The 24839-nt window shown below is 40.1% G+C and overlaps 2 protein-coding genes and 1 pseudogene across 2 annotated transcripts; 2 read left to right on the top strand and 1 right to left on the bottom strand.

Annotated features, from left to right (window-relative positions):
• Positions 1-408: 408 nt before the first annotated feature.
• On the bottom strand, positions 409-2192 carry LOC142625413 (uncharacterized). The gene is made up of 3 exons (XM_075799077.1): positions 2150-2192; positions 1259-1320; positions 409-879 (listed from the first exon to the last, which is right to left on the bottom strand). The coding sequence occupies exons 1-3, from the start codon at positions 2190-2192 to the stop codon at positions 409-411; spliced, it is 576 nt and encodes a 191-aa protein (XP_075655192.1).
• Positions 2193-4746: 2554 nt separating this feature from the next.
• LOC142625972 (methyl jasmonate esterase 1-like) lies at positions 4747-9393 on the top strand (annotated as a pseudogene).
• A 6956-nt stretch (positions 9394-16349) lies between these two features.
• LOC142624224 (uncharacterized) lies at positions 16350-17918 on the top strand. The gene is made up of 4 exons (XM_075797761.1): positions 16350-16842; positions 17019-17198; positions 17277-17557; positions 17637-17918. Exons 1-4 carry the CDS (start codon positions 16350-16352, stop codon positions 17751-17753), a joined length of 1071 nt encoding a protein of 356 aa, XP_075653876.1. The 3' UTR covers positions 17754-17918.
• Positions 17919-24839: the final 6921 nt, after the last annotated feature.

Raw genomic sequence — 24839 nt, 5'->3', positions numbered from 1 at the left:
AATTCCCAAATTCTTGATTCATGTTGTCCCTCCATGGGAAAAAAATATCTCCAAATTCAAAAGGGGTAATAATTTTGAAAAAAAAATTAAAAGGGAAAAGAATAGACATAGAAAGTATTAATGTGTGATTGATGCCAAAAAAAAAAAAATGATGAGATTGGAGGAAATTTTTTTCTTTCCATGACGGTCGCATATCAATTTGAACATTAAAACTTTTTAAGAAAGAAAGAGAATAAATATATAAATTTTTTTTTTTTTGACTCAAAGATAGAATTGTATTGATAAAACTGGGGAAAACCCCTCATTACAATATTTCAATGGCTGGGACCCATCCCACCTACTACGTTTACAAGAAAAGAACAATAAAATACTTAAACACAATAACGTAAATAGCACACTCAAGTGCTCTTAACGGTGGGCCATCTGCCCATTCCACCTATGGTAATCTTGTAGTAAAGTTGTGGCTCCCTTAAGAATATCACTTGGCTGACTCTGTGTATCTTCGAAGTAGAACCGGTTCCTAGCATTCCAAATGGACCATGCAACCATCGCCCATAATTCTTGCTCTTCTCTCGTGAGTTTCTCCATCAGCTGTCTAGCTAGGAGGTGGAAGGTCTGTATTCTTGCCCCACACTTCTGTAGCTTCCCTCTAACCATCGCCCATACATTCCTGGCTATAGGACATTCCCACAATGCATGGCTAACTGTTTCCTCTGCCTGACCGCATATTGCACACAAAGGTTCAATGAGTACTCTCCTACGGGCAAGGTTAGCACGAGTAGGAAGGATATTGGAGCATGCTCTCCATACGAAGTTTCGAACCTTTGGCGGTATATTTAATGTCCATAGCTTGTTCCAAAGTGTCGAGAGAAGTGTCAACTATAAGATTAGAATAACAGTGAAGGAAATTATATTTAGTAAAAGAAATAGTTTATGGTTATGGATATGGATATGGGGTTGCGAATCCTCAATTATTTTAGAATAACTTTTCTTGATATCTTGGTTCTTGATCCTTACAATAATTGCAATTGCCAGTTTCTCACCAGTCACAGGATCAAGAACCAAGATATTATGGTAAGGAGTGCCATGCACATTCAAAACAAAGTGAAAAAAGAAAATATTGGGAAAATATACAGGAAAGAATCTGACTTATATTAGGCAATAAATGTACAGTAGCTCTGACTTATATTAGGCGGTCAGCATTAAGGCAATGGCTTAGGTTCAGCAACTGAAGTACTTGATTAGAATAGGGACTTACCTTATAAACAGGTCCAAATCTTCCCTCTGCAAGCTTATTATCTGGATTAAAATCTTCAGTAGCTGTTTTTAGTTCATTATGTAGTAATCAATTGCTTGAGTGGTTTCGAGCAGAAAATGCAGTAAGGTTGTACAATTCTAAATTGAGAAAGTCTCATTTTCTAAGTATCAACCATCAATATGTAGTCACTACATTCCTAAGACTGGACTAGATTGTAATCAAGATGAAATCAGAGAACTTCCACCTAGTTTAGGGTCAATTGTAACTCAACTACTTAGCAATCATATTCACCCTAGATTATAAGTAAAATGCATTTTGTCATAAGATATGTGAATTACATAAAAATATGACCCTTACACTATCATTATTGTTACGCATAATAATGAAACCTTCTCATCAAAAGTTCATTTGTAGCATTTAGTAGGACGAGATAGTAGAGTAGTTCTAATTGAATGGTATATATTGGTATTTTTTTTTGTTATGACTTATGGTTTTGGATACTAAAATAATATTATACAATACCATTTTTTGTTATGACATGTGGATGATATAATTGTAAAACCTTAATTAATTAGTTTTAGTGTCTCAGCCAATAAAAATAAGTAAAAGGTTCAAGCAAGAACCTATTTTGTAAAGGAAACCCCACCTAAGCTTGGAATCTAAACCCTCTTTATCATTCAACTATTGTCACAAAGAGTTTTTATTTTTGTTCATTCTTGTTCTCATGAACAATATTTAAAAATAATTGAAAGGATTATAATAAGCTTCCCCTCTATTTATTAGTTCCACAATAGCCTTTTTTATTTATTTATTTGGCATCTGTACAAATTTATCAAAGGGTTTATATCCAAGTTGGCCAACTTCTTACCTTCTTAGAGCATTATGCAGTACCTCGGTCTCTCTCTTTGCTGCCATATGACATATACTGGTACATTTTACCATCAAAGCGCAAAAGACATGCTTTATCCGTGTTTCCAATTGTAAATTTTTTTTACAATACTGCTACAGTTTCATCTTATATGTAAGATGGTATTGTAGCAGGCTTGTATAGTCTTTTACTAATTTATTCTCTCTCCATCACTCTTTTTCCCACTCTCTCCATCTCTCTCTCTCTCTCTCTCTCTCTCTCTCTCTCTCTTACACACACACACACACACACGTCTTTGGTTCTCTCTCTGTAGTAGTGTAGCCTCAGTCCTCACTCATGTGTTTGAAATTGGCGTGGTGGCATGGAGATCAGTGTGGTGGAGATCGGCATGAAGACTAGCGTGGAGCGTTTTTTTTTTTTGTGTGGTTGTTGTGGTTGGTATTTGGGTTTGGTTGTTGTGTGGTTTCTAGGTTTGGTGGTGGCATGATGGCCGGTTTCTTGTGGTTGTTGTGGAGGTTTCTTGGTGGTTCTTGCTATGGCTGTAGTGTTTGGTGGGTGTTTGGTCCATCTAGATATGAGGTGGTGGGTTTTGATTTGGGTTTGACTCTGTCTTATGGGTTTGATTCTCACCGTGGCTATGGTTGTGGCTGTGGTGTTTGGTGGGTTTTTTAGTGGTGGTTTTGTTGGTTTTGTGGGTGGAGGTAGTGGTGGATTTTATGGATTTTGTTCCCAATAGTAGGGGTGGGTTTTTTTCATGGTGGTGGTGGGGGGTTTCTTGTGGTAGAGGTAGTGGTGATGGGTGATTGAAAGAGAAAGATAGTGAGGAAAAGATAAAGGGAAGTGATGGGGGAGGAGAGAGAGATTGGATTATTTTATTTTATTGTGCAGTATATATTATTTTAATGAGTTGAATATGAAAATAAAAATTGGGATGTTGGGTGTGTTGTAAAATGGTGTGGTATAATAGATAAAGTAGTTTTTGAGATGATAAAATGAGATTTTTTGAAGAAATCGGATGCTAATTCCCTTATTAAGTCTCTTTTGTACCTTGGAAACCCAAGTTTGCATAACTTGATGATAAGATTCTAGTTCAGTGGAAGAAAGGGAAGAAGAATTGATATTTGGAACAAGAACAAAGAAGAGAGAAAGAATAAGGAAGAAACAATGAAATTCTTATCTGCATAAGCTTTGCAATTCTTACCTTCCCCTAATAAGCACTACCCACGTAACAAACTAACTACCTACTTGCCACCTGACCTAACCAACTAACAACCCACAGCAGCAGTACAATAGCAGTACAATTCATCTGCAGTACAGTCCAGTCACAACACACTCCCATGCACCCACATGCGGGCACACACGCACCCCTTTGTAGCAACACATGTACCACCTGTGCACACACACGCACACTCCCCTGCACACCCTTACACACATAACTGTCACACCTATACACGCACACCCTTGCAGCAACATATGCACCACATGTGCACGCCCTTACACTTACTTACAAATATTTACAAATATCAAGCCTACAATTATCATAATGCCTATTTACAAATATCTACAAATGTCCACACATGCCACACATGCAGACCTTTACAAATATATGCAGATATCAAACCTACAATTGTCACACTATCACACTACAATACCTATCACTTGATGCCCAACAAACTTAGACTTATCACATTTTTCTAGAATAAAAGGATATTTAATGCTATACTCAGGTTTTTGTCACTCTCCAAGTGAACAATAACTATGGGGAATTTAAAACTCATACCAATCTTCATGGAGTCATAGAGACAGGGCATAGCCAATCCCTTGTTGATTTTTACTAATTGCATCAAAGAATAGGGGAAAATCTTAAAAGTAATATCTCTAGACTAATATTATAATTAATGAACAAAATTTAAATAATAAAAAACTGTCTTGGCACAAACCCCGGTAGCTAATATCACTTAAACATGTCAAACTCCAATACTTAACACGAAGGTTTGTAATTTTAATCCAAAATTGGAATCTTAGACAAAAAAAAGCTTCAAAGTACATCTACTACATACCATTTATAGAGAAGGAGATCAATTAACTCTAAAGTTGATAAAATAACAAAAAACAAAACTCTTCAGTTTGCTCTATGCTTCTCTATTAAGCTAAAGAAGAGGAAGGCCCCCAATTACCGAGAGAATCTTACACAACGCAGAGTTGCTAATTTTGTCAGGACGCTCTAGTCTTGTTTTAAATTTTAGCATCTCATTTTTCTTTTTGACAATTTGCTCCTCCTTTTAAAATATCACTTCCATAGAAAAAGTATCCAATAATGTCATGCAATGTGAGTGTTAGATTTTAACAATTATATTGATCGGTGACAAATCACTTTATAAGTATTATGCAGTAAAATTTGTAATGTCATACTAACATTTAGATAACAATACCAAGTGCTAATACTCATCACAATCTAATTATGAAAATTTGAATTACTTTATTATAATTAGTAACATATTGATTTATAAATTTTATATAATAAAATTTGTAATATACTTAAAATCACGCGAGTTCACTTAATAATTCGCAGTGCCAATGACTTTTTTTTTCATGATAATTGATAAATCATTTCCCAAAATTTAGATGCCATGACTTTTAAGTCTAGAGAACTTGGCGAGTGGTGCCAGTGTGACGTCGTATTTGCCCAGCTAGTGTGTCCAAACTCTAAAGTATAAGATTATTCAAGTGTCAACAGTCACACGCACAACACAAGGTGGAGATGGAGAAGAGGGAGAGGCATCTTGTGCTGGTTCATGGAGCCTGTCATGGAGCATGGAATTGGTACAAAGTGGTAACCCTGCTGAAATCAGCTGGTCATAAAGTAACAGCCTTGGACCTAGCTGCGAGAGGGATTCACCCAAAGCAAGCACATGAGCTCAGATCACTATCAGATTACCTTGCGCCTCCTATATAAAGGCACTCATGTATATTCTTTGATGGAATTCATGGCATCTCTTCCAGCGGAGGAAAGAGTGATCCTTGTGGGCCACAGCTTCGGTGGAGCCTGTATCTCTGTTGCCATGGAAACGTTCCCTGAAAAAATTTCTGTTGCAGTCTACGCTACCGCCCTTATGCCTGGTCCTGATCTCGATTTCCTTGCATTAAACGAACAGGTACTGCTCTCATCATCTCTCTCTAACAATCATTAGAAAGCAGATCTGGGTATGTAACACTTTCCTAGATCTTCTACCGCATAATCGCATAAATAATCATTTTCACATAAATTCATTACTTACGGTAGGCGACTCAAAATTCTCTGAACAGGCTTACCTTTCTTCTTAACTAATCAAATATTTTCCGGTATATTTGAAGGCTACTCCCCCAAAAATAATAGGACATGTTTGAATATAATTAGATCATTTTAGTCTTTTTTTTTTTTTTTTTTTTTTTGATAATTACTACTTACTAGTCTCCTATTATTGGTTGAAAGGGTCAGGCTATTATGACCGTTCGAGTCTTCGACTATCCGTGTGGGTTGCTTTCAGATTATTCAGATAAACGTATTATGTATGCCTCAGCCTTACACGTGGCTGGTTCTTATCTCTTTCATTGAAAAATGTTACCTTTATATTTCGAGAAGCCACAGGAAAACACAAAATTTGACGTATGGTGATGGTAGGTTATTAGTGGTAAGTAAAAAAATATATATATCAAGAGTGAATTTAGATAAGAACTAATGAAAAATTGTCAATTACAAGTGCCAAAAAAACTGTCAATTTTTTGAATGCTTAGTATTACTACTTTTCGCAACTTAAACGACAAGTATTGGCTATTTTGTTTTTATAAAACATGAATAGATTGATTTAACATCATTTTAATAGATTACAAAAAGGAAACACTATTTTAATTAAATATTTGAGAGAAAGAGAGAGGAATGCAATTAGAATATATTATTATTATTATTGATACAAGATATAATTTCTACTCTAGCCTAATCTAAGTGTATATATGTGAATTTCCTTCTTAGAGATTTAAACCTCGGCTCTTACCCCTCACGCCCTATAAACACTTATACTTATGGAGTGATCACTGCGGTGGTCAGAATTTATTATTATTATTATTATTATTATTATTATTATTATTATTATTATTATTATTATTATTATTATTATTTTATAAAGGCTTATAAATCATAATGTATTACTTTATAGAATATTCTAGTGTCCTTTTTTTGGGGTCATTTTATCTTCTCTTTCTATCTAAATATAGGGTAAAAATGGAAAATCACTTTATTCTATACTCACAATATGTTACCTTAACATTAAAAAAGTAGTATTTATTTTTTGTGTTATTCTCTTACTTAATAAAGAATAGTCTCATTAAAAAAAAAAGAAAAAAAGAAAGAAAGAAAGAAAGAATAGTCTTATCAATGAGAGTCTTTAAGGAAACAAGTTAAAAAAAAGAAAAAAAGATCAATTATAAGTTATAATGCTCATTTTTTGAAAAAAGAAAAAGAAAAAGTAAAAGAATAAGAATGCACTTGTCATTTGTCAACAATGTATTGGGCTTATTGGCTTACATAATGCTTTTTTTTTTTCAAGTACTTGCCTATAATGTATTAGATTGCATATGTAAATTTGTTGTAATTGTGTTTTTTTGGAATTTGTGCGCAAATAAATAAATAAATAAACATACACAACCTTAAATATTGCAATGATCCAACAAGAGTTTCGAATTTTGGACTTTCCTTACATCACACATTAAAAACAAGAAAAAAAATCTGATTATTGTAAACGTTTCCCCATTTTCTTAAGTGTTTGGTACGATTAAAAATGGTGTAAAACAATTTATGCCCTAAAGCTCTCGAATAGGAGACCTCCCCCTCCCCTCTTTCAAATTTGCCACATACCATAACCACCACACTCCTCCTATGGGTTGCACTTGTCACTCCCAACCATTGTTGACCCACGACTTAAACAACCCACATTGTTGATCCAAAATATCTAGACCTAAGGAGATTAGTAATTTTCCGTACAAACCAAACACCAAAAATAAAAATATTTTCCAATCAAAGAACATTTGGCGTTGAAACAAACGTAGCATTAATTTCAATATCACTAAAGTCAATTGGAGTTTTGTATCATAAAGTAGGATTTCAATTAAGGATTTGGATTAAATGTAATAGTGCAACTATGTGAGAGGTAAAAAAGTATAAATGTTTAAAAAGTTTTGATCCATGGGTTGAAATTAAAAGTGAACTTATCAAGTTTCAATCTTGTTCGTAAAAGTGGTAATGCATGGTTCAATAAAATCTCAATCCCTGAATTCATGCTCCACTTCATGATGATTTTTTATCATGAACATTGACAAGGGTACGAGTCCAGATACATGTATGACATAGGGACATGATTAGTTTCTGAAAAATTGTAACATGAAATAGCTAGTGCGACACCGATATGACATGAATACAGCACCCTAAATGAAATGTATGTGCTTCCTAAGTTTTTACTCATTGTCAACCACTAGTTCAGTGTGATTACCAAGTTTATTTACCACATATCAAGTCACAAAAGTTATGGGTTGAGATCAAGCGCAACCATGCAATTAACTCCATTTCTTCACAAAATTTTTTACTTTTTAAAAATTTTAATTTATAATTTTTTATTTGCTTTTAATATTTTTTTTATTATTTAATGGTTGAGATTGAAAGTTACTTTTTCCAACTCTTAATCTCAACCCTTCATTGCAATTGCATCACCTAATCTTAATCCAAACAATTAACAATACTGTTGAGCTTAGGTATGTGATGTGAGTGTGACCTTGATGGTGATATGTACCTATGAGATTGACCTTACCAAGAGAGAGACTGGTTTGAGGGATAGTGTCATAGGCATATACCATGAAAAGATCACCTGAAAAATAAATGAAATTGTTACATGTTTTATTGTGCATTTGATAGTGTTTAGTTCATGGATTTCCAATCATCCTCTCTCAAGTTTAGGACATTCCATCATTGAGTTAGTTGTCACTGCTGTCTCCCTTCCTAGCTAGCTAGTTCCCAAATGTGCTTAATGATATCTTTAAGTATATGTAGAAATCTCAAAGGTTGGATCCTCTCAAGGATGCGCAATTCACATTCGATCAAGGGCCCAACAACCCACCTACCTCAGTGCTATTTGGGTACAATATCATGGCAACCAAGTTATACCAGCTCTCCCCACCTGAGGTAAGATACATAATTTATACTTTATACTTCTCTTTAACTTCATATTTATTTAATGGGTTCTAGCTAACTCAACTGATAAATTTCTAATGGTCGAATAAGAAATTTGGAGTTCAATTCCTACCTATACCAAAAACCAATTGGTATTTTAGTCTGATGATAAAAAATTATCATTAGGAGAGGACGCCATACGTTAAAACTCTAAAAAAAAAAAAAAAAAAAAAAAAAAAAAAAAAAAAAAAAAAAAAAAAAAAAAAAAAAAAAAAAAAAAAACTTCACATTTATTCAATAATGTCACACCTTCTTTAGGAAGAAAACATTAAATAAAAGAGCCAGAAAAGTTTGTCTGCATGCAATCATCAGTTTAACAACTTTATAATTAAAGGTTGAATGTCTTAAACAATTAGCTACTTAGCTAAATTGCATTTAAAAAATAAAGGGTCATGTTAACAGATGCCCTTAGGACAATTGTTAATAAACCATAATAGGAAAGTTTTGACACCAATTTCATGGAAAGTATAAAAAATTGTTAATAACATTTATTGTTTTATAATTCTCGTAATAAAATGTTTCTAAAAATAGTTTATTAGGGCATTGGTTAACATTTCTCAAAAAAAAAAAAAAAATCTTTAACAATGATCTTTTTTTTTTTTTTTTGAGAAAACTTTAACAATGATCGTTGATGAATTGAACTAGGATTTGACGCTTGCCATGTCATTGGTGAGACCTTTTCGTCTTTATGGTGATAATGCATTATTGTTAAAAGAATTAGAACTCACTAAGGAGAAATATGGGTCTGTTCGTAGAGTTTATATTGTGTGTGACCAAGACAATATTATAAAGGAGGATTATCAAAGGTGGATGATCAAGAATAATCCAGCAGATGAAGTGAAGGTGATAACTGGTTCCGATCACATGGTCATGTTTTCTAAACCGAAGGAGCTGTGCTCATGTCTCCAAGAGATTGCGGAGAAATATTCTTAAATTCCTTATCTATGTCATTTGCGTGTTGGACTTTAGAATATATATTTTTCACGATATATTTGATATAATGTGTGGGTAAAATCTATATATATATATATATATATATATTTTTTTTTTTTTTGAGAAACAATGTGTGGGTAAAATCTGTTACACTGTGTGTAATTATTATAACCCATACTATATATTTTTTCTAAAAAGACATAATGAAAGTATTGCAAATGCACAATAACATATAATAGGAAATGGAATATATGTAATTTGCAATAACATATATTGCAAATCCACTCTTGCTATTCCTTCGGAGGTATTGAATATGATATACTTGCATCATATGTACGTGTGCTCAATGTGATGTTGTATGTGTCTTGAAAATGACCGGTTATTCTTTGGCCCAAATAAAACTATTTTTATGGTTCTATACAACAAAAGCAAGTGAAAAAATGCTCAATATTTCAAAACCTGCACATAATAAAAGCTCAAAACTGTAAATATAGAATTGTCTACAAACGTAAAAGCGCACACACATTACTGTAAAATAGTATAAGATGTTAATTTTACACATTTAAGTTTAACAATCTCAACTACAAGTGTAAAATAGGGTTTCTCCTCTCTGGCTACCTGTAGAATCCCTATCCCTTCCACTGTTTAGGTTATCGTCCCTTCCAAGTCTCCCTGCTCTTGGTAGGTCGGAGTGTTTCCGTCTTGTTGGTAGTTTGATTGTTAGTGGTCGTGGGATTCAGTGCAGTCGGTGTTTCTGGTCTGTAGCATGGAAGGTTTAGAGAATATGTGGTCCGGATTCTCGCTGACTGAGGAGGAAGAGTTTGGTGCAAAAGTCTCAGTGGATGCTAAGAAGGAAATCCATAGGATGGTTGGCTGATTCTTCACCAAACGAGTCTTGAACATGGCAGCAGTGGGGCGCACATTTAAACTGCTATGGAAAATGAAAGGTGAGTTAAAAATCTGTGATCTTGGTGATAGTATTCTAGTGTGAGTTTGGGAAGCACCTTTTTTTTTTAGTAGGTCTCATGACATGCATTGTTCACGAGACTCGCAACAACTTTTTTCAGCAAAAACAACTTTAAAATTGAGTTCCACGATATTATTCACACATTTAAAAATTAGTTTGCTAAAATGTTTTCAATTTTTAATTTTCAGCAATAAGCGGTATCCAAATAGAGTCCTAGTTTTTTATTTCGAAAAAGGGCTTAACCTTGAGAGGGTGTTAGAGCTAGAACCTTGGACGTATGACAAACATATGGTGGCCTTTGAACGAGTTACAGAGATCGAAAGTGCGCCATTGTTGGAGTTTAATAGGGCTACATTCTGGGTTCAGATTCACAACGTTCCTGAGAGGTCCCTCACCCAAACTACCGGTGAAGCAGTGGGTAATACTATAGGGAATGTCATTGAAGTTGCTGACCCAGGGGATGATGGTTCTGGTAACGAATTCCTTCGGGTGAGGGTTTCCATTGATATCTCTAAACCTCTCCCTAGATGTCGAAAGCTTTGGGTAGAGGGTGAACAGGTCAGTTGGGTGGGTTTCAAGTTTGAATGCCTCCCCAATTTTTGTTACTGGTGTGGCGGAGTTACTCATGGCGAGAGAGAGTGCGAGTTGTGGCTCCGTGGTAAGGGAAATTTACGGAAGGAGGATCAACATTTTGGAGAATGGCTCCGAGCTAATTCGGTCCAAGTGGTTAGAACTTGTGTCATTGTGATATCTAGAGCTTTACGTACACAAGCCCCATGGTGGAGGAAACCAGGTAGTAAAGCTTCTTCATCCACCATGCAGTCTGAGGAGGCACTAGCCAGAAGCTTGCGGAATGATAGTTTTTCTAAGGGTGCAAGTATCATGACCATGGTGAAGGATATTAAGGGATTGAAGCTGAATAAAGAGGATAATTTTTCTGACAAAGCACTGAATAGGGAGACATGTTCCAAGCAATCCCCATGTGAGGTTAATGTGGCTTCCCATGCAAATAATCCTCCACCCATTTTGTTGGGTGACTGTTCTAATAGGACAACCCCACTGATCCTCACAAAGCTGGTTAGAAAGTGGAGTAAGCTGACCCTTGACAGTAACTCAAAGAACCAAGCTACCCCACTACTGATGGATTTTGACCATAGGCCTGGACTTGAATGAAATGAGGAACAGGGTGGTAAAAGGCAATGCATGGACATTTGTTAAACCGAGGATAAGGAAAACTTCCAGGTGGTGGTTGGTTTCCAATACCACTACCAACAATGAGTTGCTTAAGCTGGAACTGTTGGGGGCTTGGGAACCCCCAGACAGAAGATGAATTAATTGCTTTAGTTGGCAATAAAGATTCCAAAATTGTTTTCTTAATGGAAACCAAACTTGAGAAAACTTCAATGGAGAGAATAGGTCGTAGAATGCAGTTCAATAATATTTTTGTGGTTCCACGTGTCAATAGAGGTGGTGGTCTTACTTTGTTGTGGAGGGAGGAGATTAACTTGGATGTTCAAACATATTCTAATCGTCACATTGATGCTTTCATAAACCATGGAGTGGATGACGCCTGGTGGTTTACGGGTTTCTACGGAGACCCTAACATCGCCAGCTGGAAAGACTCTTGGTCTTTGCTTAGAGCTTTGATTCAGCAAAGTAATTACCCGTGGGTGGTATTAGGTGATTTCAATGAAATTCTGTTGGCTAAAGAGAAATAAGGGGGTTTGGATCAGCCTGAGTTACAGATGCAAAATTTTAGGGAAGCTTTGGACAATTGTAGTTTGAAGGATCTGTGTTTCAATGATTTTCCCTTTACTTGGTGAAATAGGAGACCGAATAACCACAATGTATGGGTTCAGCTTGATCGGGGTGTTTCTACAGTTGAATGGATTCTTCACTTTCCCACTATTAGAGTCCACCACTTGGATTATTTCCATTCAGATCACAAACTAATCTTCCTAGGCTTGGATTTTGAAGTGAACTGGTTTTATAGAAAAGGGCGCCCATTTCGGTTTGAAGCTATGTGGCTTAAGGATAGTTCCTGTGAGAATGTCATCCAAACCTCTTGGAAGAAATCTGAGTGGTCAGGGTTGGTGGGAAATTTTAATCAAAACATCTTGTCATGTCAGGAAGGTCTCAAGGTGTGGAACCGAAACACATTTGGGCATGTTCGGATTACCTTGTAGCATAGTCTTAAAGAATTGAAGCATGCGGAGGAGGCTGGTGAATAAAAAACTAATCCAGGGCATATCTATGAGCTCCAGTCTAGGATTGAGAAACTTAAGAAGAGGGAAGAATGTATGTGGAAGCAAAGATCTAGATCAGATTGGTTGAAAGAGGGGGACCAAAATACAAGGTATTTTCATTGCAGAGCTAACCAAAGAAATAAAAGAAACTATATTGCAGGTTTGGAGGATGATTCAGGTGCTTTACAAGTGGAGGAAGGTCGAATGGAGAAGCTTATTGAGGAGTATTTCAGATCTTTGTTCACCTCATTAGATCCTTCAAGCTATGATGACATTTTATGTGGAATCCAACCCTCAGTCACGAATGACATGAATGAAGCCCTTACCTGCGAGTTCACTCCTGAGGAAGTCCACTTAGCACTTAAACAGATGGCCCCCACCACTGCATCTGGTCCTGATGGTATGTCACATATCTTCCAGAAATCTTTTTGGAATATAGTGGGTGATGATGTGACCAAAATTGTCCTTAATGCACTTAATACGGGTATTGTCCATGAATCCCTTAATTCCACCTTTATTTCCCTTATCCCAAAATAAAAAAAATCCTAAAAAGGTTTCTGATTTTTGACCCATAAGCCTTTGTAATGTGATTTGTAAACTTATCTCTAAAGTGTTGGTCAATTGCCTTAAACTAGTGTCACCTAGTATTTTCTTTGATTCTCAAAGTGCCTTCTTATCCAGGAGGTTGATTACGAATAATGTGCTAGTGGCTTTTGAGACCCTTTATTACCTCAAAAGAAAGACCCAAGGGAAACTAGGATACATGGCCTTAAAACTTGATATGAGTAAAGCATATGACAGGGTAGAATGGATTTTCTTGGAGAAAGTTATGAAGCATTTGGGGTTTGCTAACAGTTTGATTAAAATTATTATGTCCTGTATGTCATCTGTTTCTTATGTCTTCCTTTTGAATGGTCAACCAGTGGGCAACATCAACCCACCAGAGGGTTAAGATAAGGTGATCCCCTCTCTCCTTACCTCTTTTTACTTTGTGCTTTTGGACTCCAAGGGTTGTTGAAAAAAGCTGAAGTGAATGGTGAGATTAATGGGGTGTCTATTTGTCGTAATGGTCCTAAAGTTTCTCATCTATTTTTTGCTGATGATAGTGTGTTATTTTGTCGAGCTAAGGAGGAGGAATGTCAAACTATCCTTGATTTGTTAGCAACCTATGAAAGAGGGTCGGGGCAAAAGATTAATAGAGAGAAAACCAATATATCCAGCAACTCCTAGTAGTACCGACCATTCGGCAATATGAAAAATATTTAGGGTTGTTGACGTTAGTGGGGAGAGCTAAGAAGCAAAGTTTCATCTACCTAAAAGAGAGGGTTTGGAGAAAGCTCCAAGGGTGGAAGGAAAAAATCCTTTCTTATGAAGGTAGAAAAGTTTTAATAAAATCGGTCATTCAGGCCATCCCCACATACATTATGAGTTGCTTCAAACTCCTTAAGAGGTTGGTTAAGGGGTTGGAGGTATTGATAAGAAAATTTTGGTGGGGGTATAATGGTGATAGCAGGAAGGTTCATTAGGTGAATTGGAAGCGTTTATGTGAGGCCAAAGAAGTTGGGGGATTGGGTTTCAAAGAGATTGAGAAGTTTAATGACTCCTTATTGGCTAAGCAAGTGTGGCGCATGATTAACAATCCAAATTCCCTTTATCATCGTGTGTTCAAAGCTAGATTCTTCCCGGATTGCTCAATTCTAGAGGCCAAAGACTCAACTATTGGATCCTATGCTTGGAAGAGTATTCTTAGCGTTAGAGATGTGATTCGCAAGGATATGGTTTGGAGAATAGGGAATGGGCAAGCAGTTAGAATAAAAGAAGATAGTTGGCTTCCAGTTAAATCAAATAGAACTACTATTTTACCCCTTACACCAGTTCAGCTCGATTCAAAGGTGAGTACACTAATCAACCATTAGCTAGGAGTGTGGAAATCTGATTTGGTGGAAAGGCTTTTCCTCCCCCACGAAGCTTCCTTGATCTTAGGAATCCCTCCGAGCACCAGAATGTCTCCTGACAATATTAGCTGGGGTATAACACCTAATGGTAATTTTTCAACAAAAAGTGCCTTTAAGATTATTGTAGCTATGGACAATAATGGTGAGGCAAGCAGTTCTTCCCCTGATTCTCAACAAAAATTTTGGAAGAGCCTTTGGAGTTTGAGGGTGCCCAACAAAGTGAAACACTTTGCCTGGCGTGCATGCAATAACGCCCTCCCCACGATGGCTAATCTACTGCACAGGCATATCAGCTCCTCTGACTTATGTGAGCAATGCAAGACAGATTCTGAGGACACCCTCCATGCATTGTGGGCGTGCAGTAAGCTAGAAGGATTCTGTTACACATTATCCTGGACTCTTCCTGCTGCTGAGGCTCGCCCACTGAGCTTTAACACTTTATTTGACTGTTTTTGCAGGTACAGGAGGATTTCAGAAAGGAAATTTTCATGATGGTAGCATGGACAATTTGGAACCGGCGAAATGCTTTGAAGTTTGGACATACAGCGATACCTGTAGATAGCATCATCCCAAGAGTAGGAGCACTACTTAAGGAATTCGTGTCAGCACAAGACAAACCAGTTGAGGCCCCATCTGTTGTTGTACTTCACCAGTGGTGATGATGCCGAAAAAATCACTAGTAAGCTGCAAGCACTCCCAAACCGAAGCAACACCTGCAAAAAAAGAAAACGGAGGACTTAAAAGAGAGCACCGGTGTGGTGCCGGCCAAAAACTCTCCGAAGGTCAAGTTAGAATCTTTTTTACAACCCTAGAGTGCCAGAGTCGAGTTAATTATGCGTACCTTGCTTTGTGAGGGTTTCGAGGTATTTATAGTAGCGTAGGGCCTAACTTCACGCCTTGGTCAAGAAGTTCTTTCCTTCTAGGAGAGTGACTCGTGGATTTTACGTATCTCTTAGAATTCTTTTCCATATAGGAGTCTTTTATTACGATCAAACGTGTAACGCAAGAACATCCGGTGTTCTCGCTTGTGTGGAGACAAAGCAAAGCCACATTAAACATATCGCGTGACGTATATTGATTTGGATTAGGAGTCTATGACACCTAATCAGTACCCGTCGTATATCTGATGTCGACACCATCCAATATGTGTCCTTGTAATATCAATTCGTCAACTTCACTCCGTCGTGCGTTGTGAAAAGAAATCCTTCTCTTACTTTTGTCCTCTTCAGTTGCCCCCTCATTCCGTGAATCCGTTGCTTCAGACTGGACGGACTCATGGAGTGACAGTCTTCATTATGACCACCTATTGAAAATGGACGGGTCAAGCTTATTGCTGATGAAAGACACGTGGGATTCATTTATGACGAAGAACATGTGGCCTTCGTTGATTAGTTGTTCCCTTGAAGCGAGGCGTCTCTTCGTATTCTGTGCCCTTCGTTCTATAAAAGCCTGCCTTTTCTTCCTTCATTCACACCTTCTCATAAAAAATTTGCAATCAGAGCGGCTCCGTCATTTATAGCACGCGTTTGTACCATCGTATAATACCGTTCGGCCTTAATCCGGTACGTGCTCTAAGCCTTCTTTATTATTGTTATTATTTTTGCACTTTCTGTAAATCCGTTAGTGTCTTAGGTTTTACCGTCATATATGTAGGTCATGTCTAGTGCGTCAAGTAACCAATCATTTGTCCGCGACGGAGCATGCTACGATGAGGGATTCCCATCAGGTCAAAGAGATCCTGACACTTCAAGTGAAGAAAGGAATCCGTCCTCTACCTCTTCTTCCCTAGATGATGAAGGCTTGGAGTCGGATAGTTCCGAGTCTTCAAGCGATAACTTGGACGGTGTAGAACCACCAGTTCAATCGATGATCGATCTGAATGGTCTTAGGGACTTCATCATGCTACCCCTATGGACGGGCAATGATTTTAGGTCCACAATCACAGAATTCCATTTTAAAACACTTAAGGCCAAGTATCAAATTCCAGACAACGTCCGTCTCCGTCACCCCCACAAATCTGAGAAATGTTACTATAGGGGGGTCGACGGTGTTGGGATCTATGAGCAAGCACTGAAGGCAGGGCTCAGATTCCCTCTAAGTTCCCTTCACCGTCAACTACTTCAATACCTTGGTCTATCCATCACACAGATCTCCCCAAACGCCTGGAGGGTTTTCATAGGCGTAGAGGTCCTGTACGGGGCCATGTCCAATGGTGCCCGAAGGTTGACGGTTAAAGAATTTTTCCACTATTACAATCCAACGGAGATCGTAAAGTCAAAAGGAATGTACAGTTTTGTAGCTAAGGGCCCGTTGTTGAGGCTTGTCTGTGATACACCCGACTCCAATAGGGACTGGAAGAGTAGGTACTTTTTCTTGGAAGGGGACGAATGGATGTGCCGTCTAGGGGATGACACATATATGCCCGTCGACACTACATGGGGCATAATGCCTCCGTCGGGTATGCAATTGCTTTTTGCTCCCGTCTACTAAAACATTTGATTTTGTTTCTAAGTTAGTCTAACCGTCTTTTTGTAGCTCGAGATCGTCCACAAGTTACTTTAGAGGAGTGGAGCTTCCTGGAGAGGATTTTCAACAAAACGAAGCTTGAAGAGAGGACGTGGGCACAACTAGTCACTCTCGACACACTCCATTGGTATTGTGACGGCCCCGAACCCACTTCTGCCGCCCATCGCTATAACAGCAGAGTTCGCAAACGTAAGCCCGTCATAAACTCTTTCCGTCTTTTTTACTTGTGCTTTTCTAACATTTCACATCCGTCTTTGTGATGTGTAGAAATGGACGCTGCCAAGAGAAGAGCCTTCATCAAGCAACAAGCAGCGAAAAAGAAACAAGAGGTCGGTCAAGCTAAGGGGACGGTTCCATCAAAACGGAGTCAACCAGAGAAGATGGACCGTCTGCCAAAGAAGCAGAAGACCACCCCAGAGCCCGTCGTGGCAGACTCAGGTTATGCCCTGGAGAGACTCTCATCCATCATGACGGCTGACGATTATGAGGACCTTGGCAACCACGCGACGGAGGCGATGGGAGAGACGGGCCTCTTCACTATTGCACATGTACTTTTTAACTCGTCCTCAAACTTTTGTAACCTTCCTTTTTATCCGTCGTTTACATAGTGTTGTATTTTGCTTTCAGGCCATGCTAATGATGAAAGGGCTAATGGGCCGTTGTCTCAATCACGAGACAACTATGGACCGTCTTAGGAAGAAGAATAAGACGATGGAGGACGAGCTTCACGACCTAAAGACCTGAAAGATCAACATGGACAGGAAGCTTAAATGTTCGGAGCAGGTTAGAGGTGAGTTGGAGAAGGATAATGAGCAGTTGTGTCAAATTTTAACAGACAAGGAAAAGGAGCTGACGGACACCAAGACTCAACTTCGCGATGCAAAAGAAGTTGCGGTCCAGGAGTATAGTGACTCCAACCTTCTTTTGGCAGAGCTTGGGAGTTCTTTTGCGGACGGATTCGACGACGCCATCCGTCAGGTCAAGGCGTCGTATCCCGATCTGGACGTGTCCCATGTTTCAATCGACGCTCAAGGGCAGACACTTGCACAATCCGTCCGTTCAGAGAGTACAGAAGATGTGTTTGCCGTCACTGCTCCAGCTGACGAAGGTCAAACCCTCCCTCCAACTCAACCTGACGATAACCAAAAGATCGAGAGTACTTCCCCAAAGCATTAGTAGCTGTTTTTTTCTTTTTTTATCACGGTCAAAACTTTAGCCGTTGTAATTTATTTTGTTGAACCGTCGTATTTTAATTGTGAACATTTCATCTTATGAAATCTTACTAGCTTATTCGCTTGCTTTTTATCCGTCGTGTATTTTTAATTTATTGCTACATGTAAGTCTAATTATGTCGCGGGGGTCCGTCCAATTGTGAGTTAAATACAATGAAGACATCTTTTATTTATGATGCTAGTCTGTCTCACAATTTAACTTGTATGTTTCTCCCTTTAGAGGCGTTCCGTCCATTTTATGGACCGTACACTATTAGAAATAATATAATAACAATCCTTGTAAGTTAATCCGTCCACTGTGTGGACAATTGTTATCCATTTGGATGATCCATCCACAACGTGGACTTTAGTAGATATCCGTCCACTTTGTGGACTTGGAGATCCCTTCATTATATGGACTTGACATAATTTTTTGTTCCTTTTTTGGATGATCCGTCCATAATATGGATTTCAGTAGAGATCCGTCCATTATGTGGACGATTTTTTAAAAAATCCATTTTGGATGACCCGTCCACTATATGGACTTAGTAGGGGTCCGTCCACTATGTGGACTAGATTTTTATCCATTTTGGATGACCCGTCCACTATATGGACTTAATAGGGGTCCGTCCACTATCCATTTTGGATAATCCGTCCACTATATGGACTTAGTAGGGGTTCATTCACTATGTGGACGTAGTAGATTTCTATCCATTTTGGATGATCCGTCCACTATATGGACTTAGTAGACATCCGTCCATTATGTGGACTTAGTGTGGATTCGTCCACTTCGTGGGTGTAGTAAATTTTTATCCATTTTGGATAATCCGTCCACTATATGGACTTAGTAGACATCCGTCCATTATGTGGACTTAGTGTGGATTCGTCCACTTCGTGGGTGTAGTAAATTTTTATCCATTTTGGATAATCCGTCCAGTATGTGGACTTTGTAGATTTGAGCACAGTACATTTCATACGTTTCAAATAAAAACTCTTCTCATTATGACATACTGGTAGACTATTGTTTATGGAAAATGAAAAACTGACTCTAATAAATAAAAACTACGACTGTTTTAAAAATAAACTGGAAAGGAGGTAGATGTTGTCTATACCCCTCGACTACTGGTAGTATTTCTTCAGGTGCTCTGTGTTCCATGGATGGTTCAATTTTCTTCCGTCTAACGTCTCCAGGTAGTACGTTCCCTTCCTATGCCATGAAATGATTTTGTATGGTCCTTCCCAGTTAGGACCCAGTTTTCCTTGAGAGGCATCCTTTGTAGCGCCGAGTACTTTTCGTAAGACCAGATCTCCCACCTGAAAATCCCTGTGCCTGACCTTAGAATTGTAATGTTTTGCCATCATGTCTTGGTATCGCGCTAGTCTTTGTACAGCTACTGCCCTGACTTCGTCTACAAGGTCGAGTTGTAAACGCAAAGCTTCGTCATTCTTGCTTTCATCGTAGCTTTCCACACGGTAGCTTGCTAATCCTACCTCTGCCGGTATGAGGGCCTCAGTACCATACGTCAATCTAAACGGTGTCTCTCCTATTGGTGTTCTCGCCGTTGTTCTGTATGCCCATAAAACACTTGGTAGTTCGTCCGGCCAGATGCCTTTTGCCCCCTCGAGCCGGGTCTTGATAATCTTCAACAAGGACCGGTTCGTGACTTCAACTTGTCCGTTGGCCTGTGGGTGGGCAGGCGATGAGTAGTGATTTTTGATTCCAAGTTGAGAATAAAAGTCTCTGAAGGTGTCGTTGTCGAATTGTTTCCCGTTATCTGAAACTAGCACCCTCGGGATTCCATATTTGCAAATAATACTTCTCCACACAAAGCTACGGATGTTTTTCTCCGTGATAGTAGCCAAAGCTTCTACTTCCACCCATTTGGTGAAGTAGTCAATACCAACCACCAAGAACTTCAGCTGCCTTGCTGCTGTTGGGAATGGACCCATGATGTCTAACCCCCATTGTGCAAACGGCCATGGAGCCGTCATTGAGGTAAGTTCTTCTGTCGGCTGCCTAATGAGATTGCCAAATCATTGACACTTGTCGCAAGCTCTAACGTATGTATGGGCATCCTTCTGCATTGTTGGCCAGTAGTATCCTGCTCGGAGTAGCTTGTGCATTAGAGACCTTGATCCAGAATGGTTTCCACAAATCCCTTAATGGATCTCCCTCATCACGTAGTCTGCTTCTCCGCGGCCGAGGCATCTTAGATATGGTTGGGAAAATCCTCTTTTGTATAGGAAGTTTTTAATCAAGAAGAACCGGGCAACTTTAACCTTCAACTTCCTCGCATCTTCTTTGTTATCAGGCAGCTTGCCTTCCTTGAGATACGCCATAATTGGAGTCGTCCAACAATCCTCATTGCTTACCTCCTGCATGCTAATATCATCTAATAGTGATGAAAGCTGGACGAAGGACAATACCTGTTCAGGGACGATCATTGGTTCGGCCGAAGCTGCCTTTGCGAGTCGGTCCGCTTCTTGGTTCTCCTCTCTTGGGATTTGAATCATCGTGAATTGGAGGTCACTCGTTCGACCCTTCACTTCCCCAAGGTACCTTTTCATCCTCTCATTCTTGCAATCATAGTTCCCATTAACCTGACTGGCCACGATTTGAGAATCGGAGTAGACGACCGCCTTCTTAGCTCTTGCCGCTATTGCGAGCTTTAGTCCCACAACCAGGGCCTCGTATTCCGCTTCGTTGTTAGTAGTGGTGAAGTCCAGACGGATCATGCATTCAATCTTATCTCTTTCTGGGGTGTGGAGTACGACTCCAGCAATCCCAGCACGCTTATTGGAAGATCCGTCTGTGTGAATTCTCCAGGTGGGCGTTTCTTCTGCCCCCTGCTCCTCTGTGATAGTGAATTCGGCAACGAAGTCTGCCAATATCTGTCCCTTTACTGCCGTCCGTGGCTGATATTGGATATCGAATTCACTTAGCTCGATTGCCCATAGCGCCATCTGTCCAGCAGCTTCGGGATTGCTCATTGCTTTACGTAAGGGTTTATCTGTTAGGACATTTATGGTGTGTGCTTGAAAGTATGGCTTGAGCTTCCGAGCCGCGGTCACAAGAGCAAATGCAAGTTTTTCCATCTGAGGGGACCTTTCTTCTGCTCCTCTTAGGGCCCGGCTTATAAAGTACACGGGCTTTTGTACCTTCTTTTCTTCTCTAATGAGGGCTGCACTGACCGCGGCTGAGGAGACGGCAAGGTACAGGAACAATTCTTCTCCCGGCATAGATGGGCTAAGCAATGGCGAAGCGGAGAGATATATCTTCAACTCTTCAAATGCCTTTTGGCATTCGTTCGTCCATTCGAATGTTTTCTTCAATGTTCGGAAGAACGGGAGGCATTTGTCCGTCGCTCTTGATACGAACCTGTTCAAGGCTGCTATCTTCCCAGTTAAGCTTTGTACCTCCTTTACTGTCCTTGGAGGAGTCAGTTCCATAATTGCCTTTACTTTCTCTAGGTTGACTTCAATGCCCCTCTGGGATACCATAAACCCCAATAATTTTCCTGCGGTTACTCCAAACGCGCATTTGTTCAGGTTCAGCTTCATTTTGTATGCCCGAAGAGTATTGAAAGTCTCCTAGAGGTTCTTCAGGTGATCAGACACCTTTATGCTTTTTACCAACATATCATCCACGTAAACCTGCACATTTCTGCCAATTTGGTGCGCGAACATCTTATTCATCAACCTCTGATATGTGGCTCCTGCATTTTTAAGCCCGAAAGGCATTACCTTGTAGCAGAAAAGTCCCTGACTCGTTACAAACGAGGTTTTCTCCTGATCAGTCTTATCCAGCTTGATTTGGTTGTAGCCGGAGAAAGCATCAATGAAGCTCAGAAGTTCATGTCTCGCGGTGGAGTCTACCAGGGTGTCAATGCGTGGGAGTGGGTAACTGTCTTTAGGGCAGACCTTATTCAGATCTGTGAAGTCGACACACATTCTCCACTTCCCGTTAGCATTCTTAACCATTACTATGTTTGCCAACCAATCAGGGTAGTACACCTCGCGTATGAAGTCTGCTTCTTGTAACTTCCGTACTTCTTCTGCTATGGCTCGATCTCGTTCGGGGGCGAACACTCGCTTCTTCTGTCGAACAGGAGGGAACGAGGGTGACACGTTCAACTTGTGAATCATGACTGTTGGATCTATTCCCGGCATATCCTCGTGGCTCCATGCAAAAACATCTTTGTTTTCTTTGAGGAATAATACGAGCGCTTGTCGGACCGTTTGATTGACGAGGGTACCGATTCTGGTTATTCGGTCGGGCCTAGAATCATCCAGTTGTACTTCTTCCAACTCTTCCACCGGTTCTGCCACTGTTCTCTGTTCCTCGATGTTCATTGCTTGTAGGTGGTCATCCATTTCCATCATGGCGACGTAACATTCCCGTGCAGCTACCTGATTTCCCCGCAGTTCTCCAACTCCATATTCGGTGGGAAACTTGATCATTAGATAGTAGGTAGAGGTGACAGCCTTCCATGCATTGAGGGTGGGCCGTCCAAGGATGGCGTTATACGCTGAAGAGCAATCAACCACGAGAAAAGAGACATCCTTGGTTATCTGCTGTGGGTAATCTCCCACCGTCACAGACAACGTGACGACGCCTAAAGGATAGACCCTTGTTCCTCCGAAGCCAACAAGAGGTGCATTCGCTGGGACTAGTCGTTCTTTAGCAATCCCCATTTGCTGGAATGCAGGGTAATAGAGGATATCTGCTGAGCTTCCGTTGTCTACCAAAACTTGATGCATGTTGTAGTCCCCGGCCCGTATACTGACCACGAGCACGTCGTCGTGTGGGTGGTGAAGGCGTCGCGCCTCCTTTTCCGAAAACCCAATGCTAAGGCTATCCCGTCGTGTCGCTTTTAGCGAGGGACTTGTCGACTGGACGCTCTGAACCGTTCGCAAGTATGTCTTTCTGGCCTTTTTGGACAACCCTGCAGAAGTATTGCCCCCTACAATCATCCGTATATCTCCTACAAGTGGTCTGGGACGCTCATTTTCCTGTCGGGGATTCTGTTCCTGGGGCTGATCCATTCTCTCCTTCCTCACGAACCTCTGCAACCTTCCTTGCCTGATGAGGGCCTCAATTTGTTGCTTCAAGTCATAACAGTCCGTCGTATCGTGGCCATGATCGCCGTGAAAACGACAGTAACTATCTCTTGGCCTCTTGTTCGGATCTCCCTTCAGCTTGCCGGGAAACGTCAAGGTTCCTTCATCTTTGATATGCATTAACACTTGGTCAATTGGGGCTGTGAGGGGAGTGAAGTTCGTAAATCTTCCCGTAGGCAGTTTAGGCCGTCGATCTTCTCGTCGTTCTCTAGTCCTTGCCATTTTTTGTCCTTTGTCCGGTTGTGTATCTTCCTGTTTTTCCCTCTTTCTGGGCCTGTCCTCTCGAGCTAGCAAGGCATCCTCTACATTCATATACTTCGTCGCCCTGTAAAACACATCGGACATAGTCTTTGGGTCATTCTTGTACAGAGAAAACAGGAACTTACCCTTTCGTAGCCCGTTTGTGAATGCTGCCACAAGTATCTTGTCATCTGCCTCGTCTATCGAGAGGGCTTCCTTGTTAAAGCGGGCTATGTATGACCTTAATGTCTCGTCCTCTCGTTGCTTAATATTCAACAGACACGCAGTAGACTTCTTATGCCGGTGACTCCCAATAAAGTGTGATACGAATTGTGCGCCTAATTCCTTAAAAGTGCTGATGGAATTAGGCGTTAGCCTACTGTACCAGTCCTTCGCAGGCCCTTTCAAAGTGGTGAGGAAAGCCCTACACATGATTTCGTCTGGTACGCCCTGAAGATGCATTAGGGTTCTTAAAGATTCCAAGTGATCCAATGGGTCCTTGGATCCGTTGTAATTCTCCACGTGAGGCATGCGAAACTTGGGAGGAAGGGGGCATGAATTCACGAGCGCTGTGAAAGGCGAATCTGTTCTATGGACTAGGTCGTCCAGATCGTTGGAGACTTGCCCTCTAAGGGCATTCATCATTACATCCATACGTTCCCTCATCTCCTGCATCTCAGTTGCTATGTGAGTCGGCAAGGTGTCCGAGACGAATGGTCGGTTGGTCTCTTGCCGCTCCGGTCTAGTAGGAGCGTTGCTACCCTCAAGCCCTTCCGCGTTCCTTCCTTCCAGACTAACACCTTCCTAGTCTTCCACAGGTGCACTTTGGTGGGCATTCCTTTGTCTCAGTTGCTCCTCTAAATCGTGATTCTGCTTGGTGAGGCGCTTAACCGCCGCTGCAAGTGTTTGGACTTGCCTCTCTAGAGCTGTGGCGTGCGGTTCGTCGCCTTGATTGTTGGTTGTTGCCATCGATTGAGTGAGTACCATGCAACTCCTTGTCTCAGGAATAGAGCAAAGGCTAAATAATAGTTCCCACAAACAGCGCCAACTGATGATGACAAAAAAATCACCAGTAAGCTGCAAGCACTCCCAAACCGAAGCAACACTTGCAAAAAAAGAAAACGGAGGACCTAAAAGAGAGCATTGGTGTGGTGCCGGCCAAAAACTCTCCGAAGGTCAAGTTAGAATCTTTTTTACAACCCTAGAGTGTCAGAGTCGAGTTAATTATGCGTACCTTGCTTTGTGAGGGTTTCGGGGT

This window comes from Castanea sativa, chromosome 2 (assembly GCF_040712315.1).
Source record: "Castanea sativa cultivar Marrone di Chiusa Pesio chromosome 2, ASM4071231v1".
NCBI classification, from domain to species: Eukaryota; Viridiplantae; Streptophyta; class Magnoliopsida; order Fagales; family Fagaceae; genus Castanea; species Castanea sativa.
Note: the sequence above shows the minus strand (reverse complement) of the source record. Positions and strands in the feature narration are given on the sequence as shown.

What these genes read in the sequence shown, in the direction of transcription:
- LOC142625413 (XM_075799077.1), bottom strand. Translation starts at nt 2,192, where the DNA reads ATGTACCAGTATATGTCATATGGCAGCAAAGAGAGAGACCGAG. An exon ending in CAGCAAAGAGAGAGACCGAG is followed by an intron (nt 1,321 to 2,149) that starts GTACTGCATAAT and finishes AACTAAAAACAG; the next exon opens with CTACTGAAGATTTTAATCCA. An exon ending in GATTTGGACCTGTTTATAAG is followed by an intron (nt 880 to 1,258) that starts GTAAGTCCCTAT and finishes CTAATCTTATAG; the next exon opens with TTGACACTTCTCTCGACACT.
- LOC142624224 (XM_075797761.1), top strand. Translation starts at nt 16,350, where the DNA reads ATGATCGATCTGAATGGTCTTAGGGACTTCATCATGCTACCCCTATGG. An exon ending in CTCCAATAGGGACTGGAAGA is followed by an intron (nt 16,843 to 17,018) that starts GTAGGTACTTTT and finishes GTCTTTTTGTAG; the next exon opens with CTCGAGATCGTCCACAAGTT. An exon ending in GCCTCTTCACTATTGCACAT is followed by an intron (nt 17,558 to 17,636) that starts GTACTTTTTAAC and finishes TTTTGCTTTCAG; the next exon opens with GCCATGCTAATGATGAAAGG.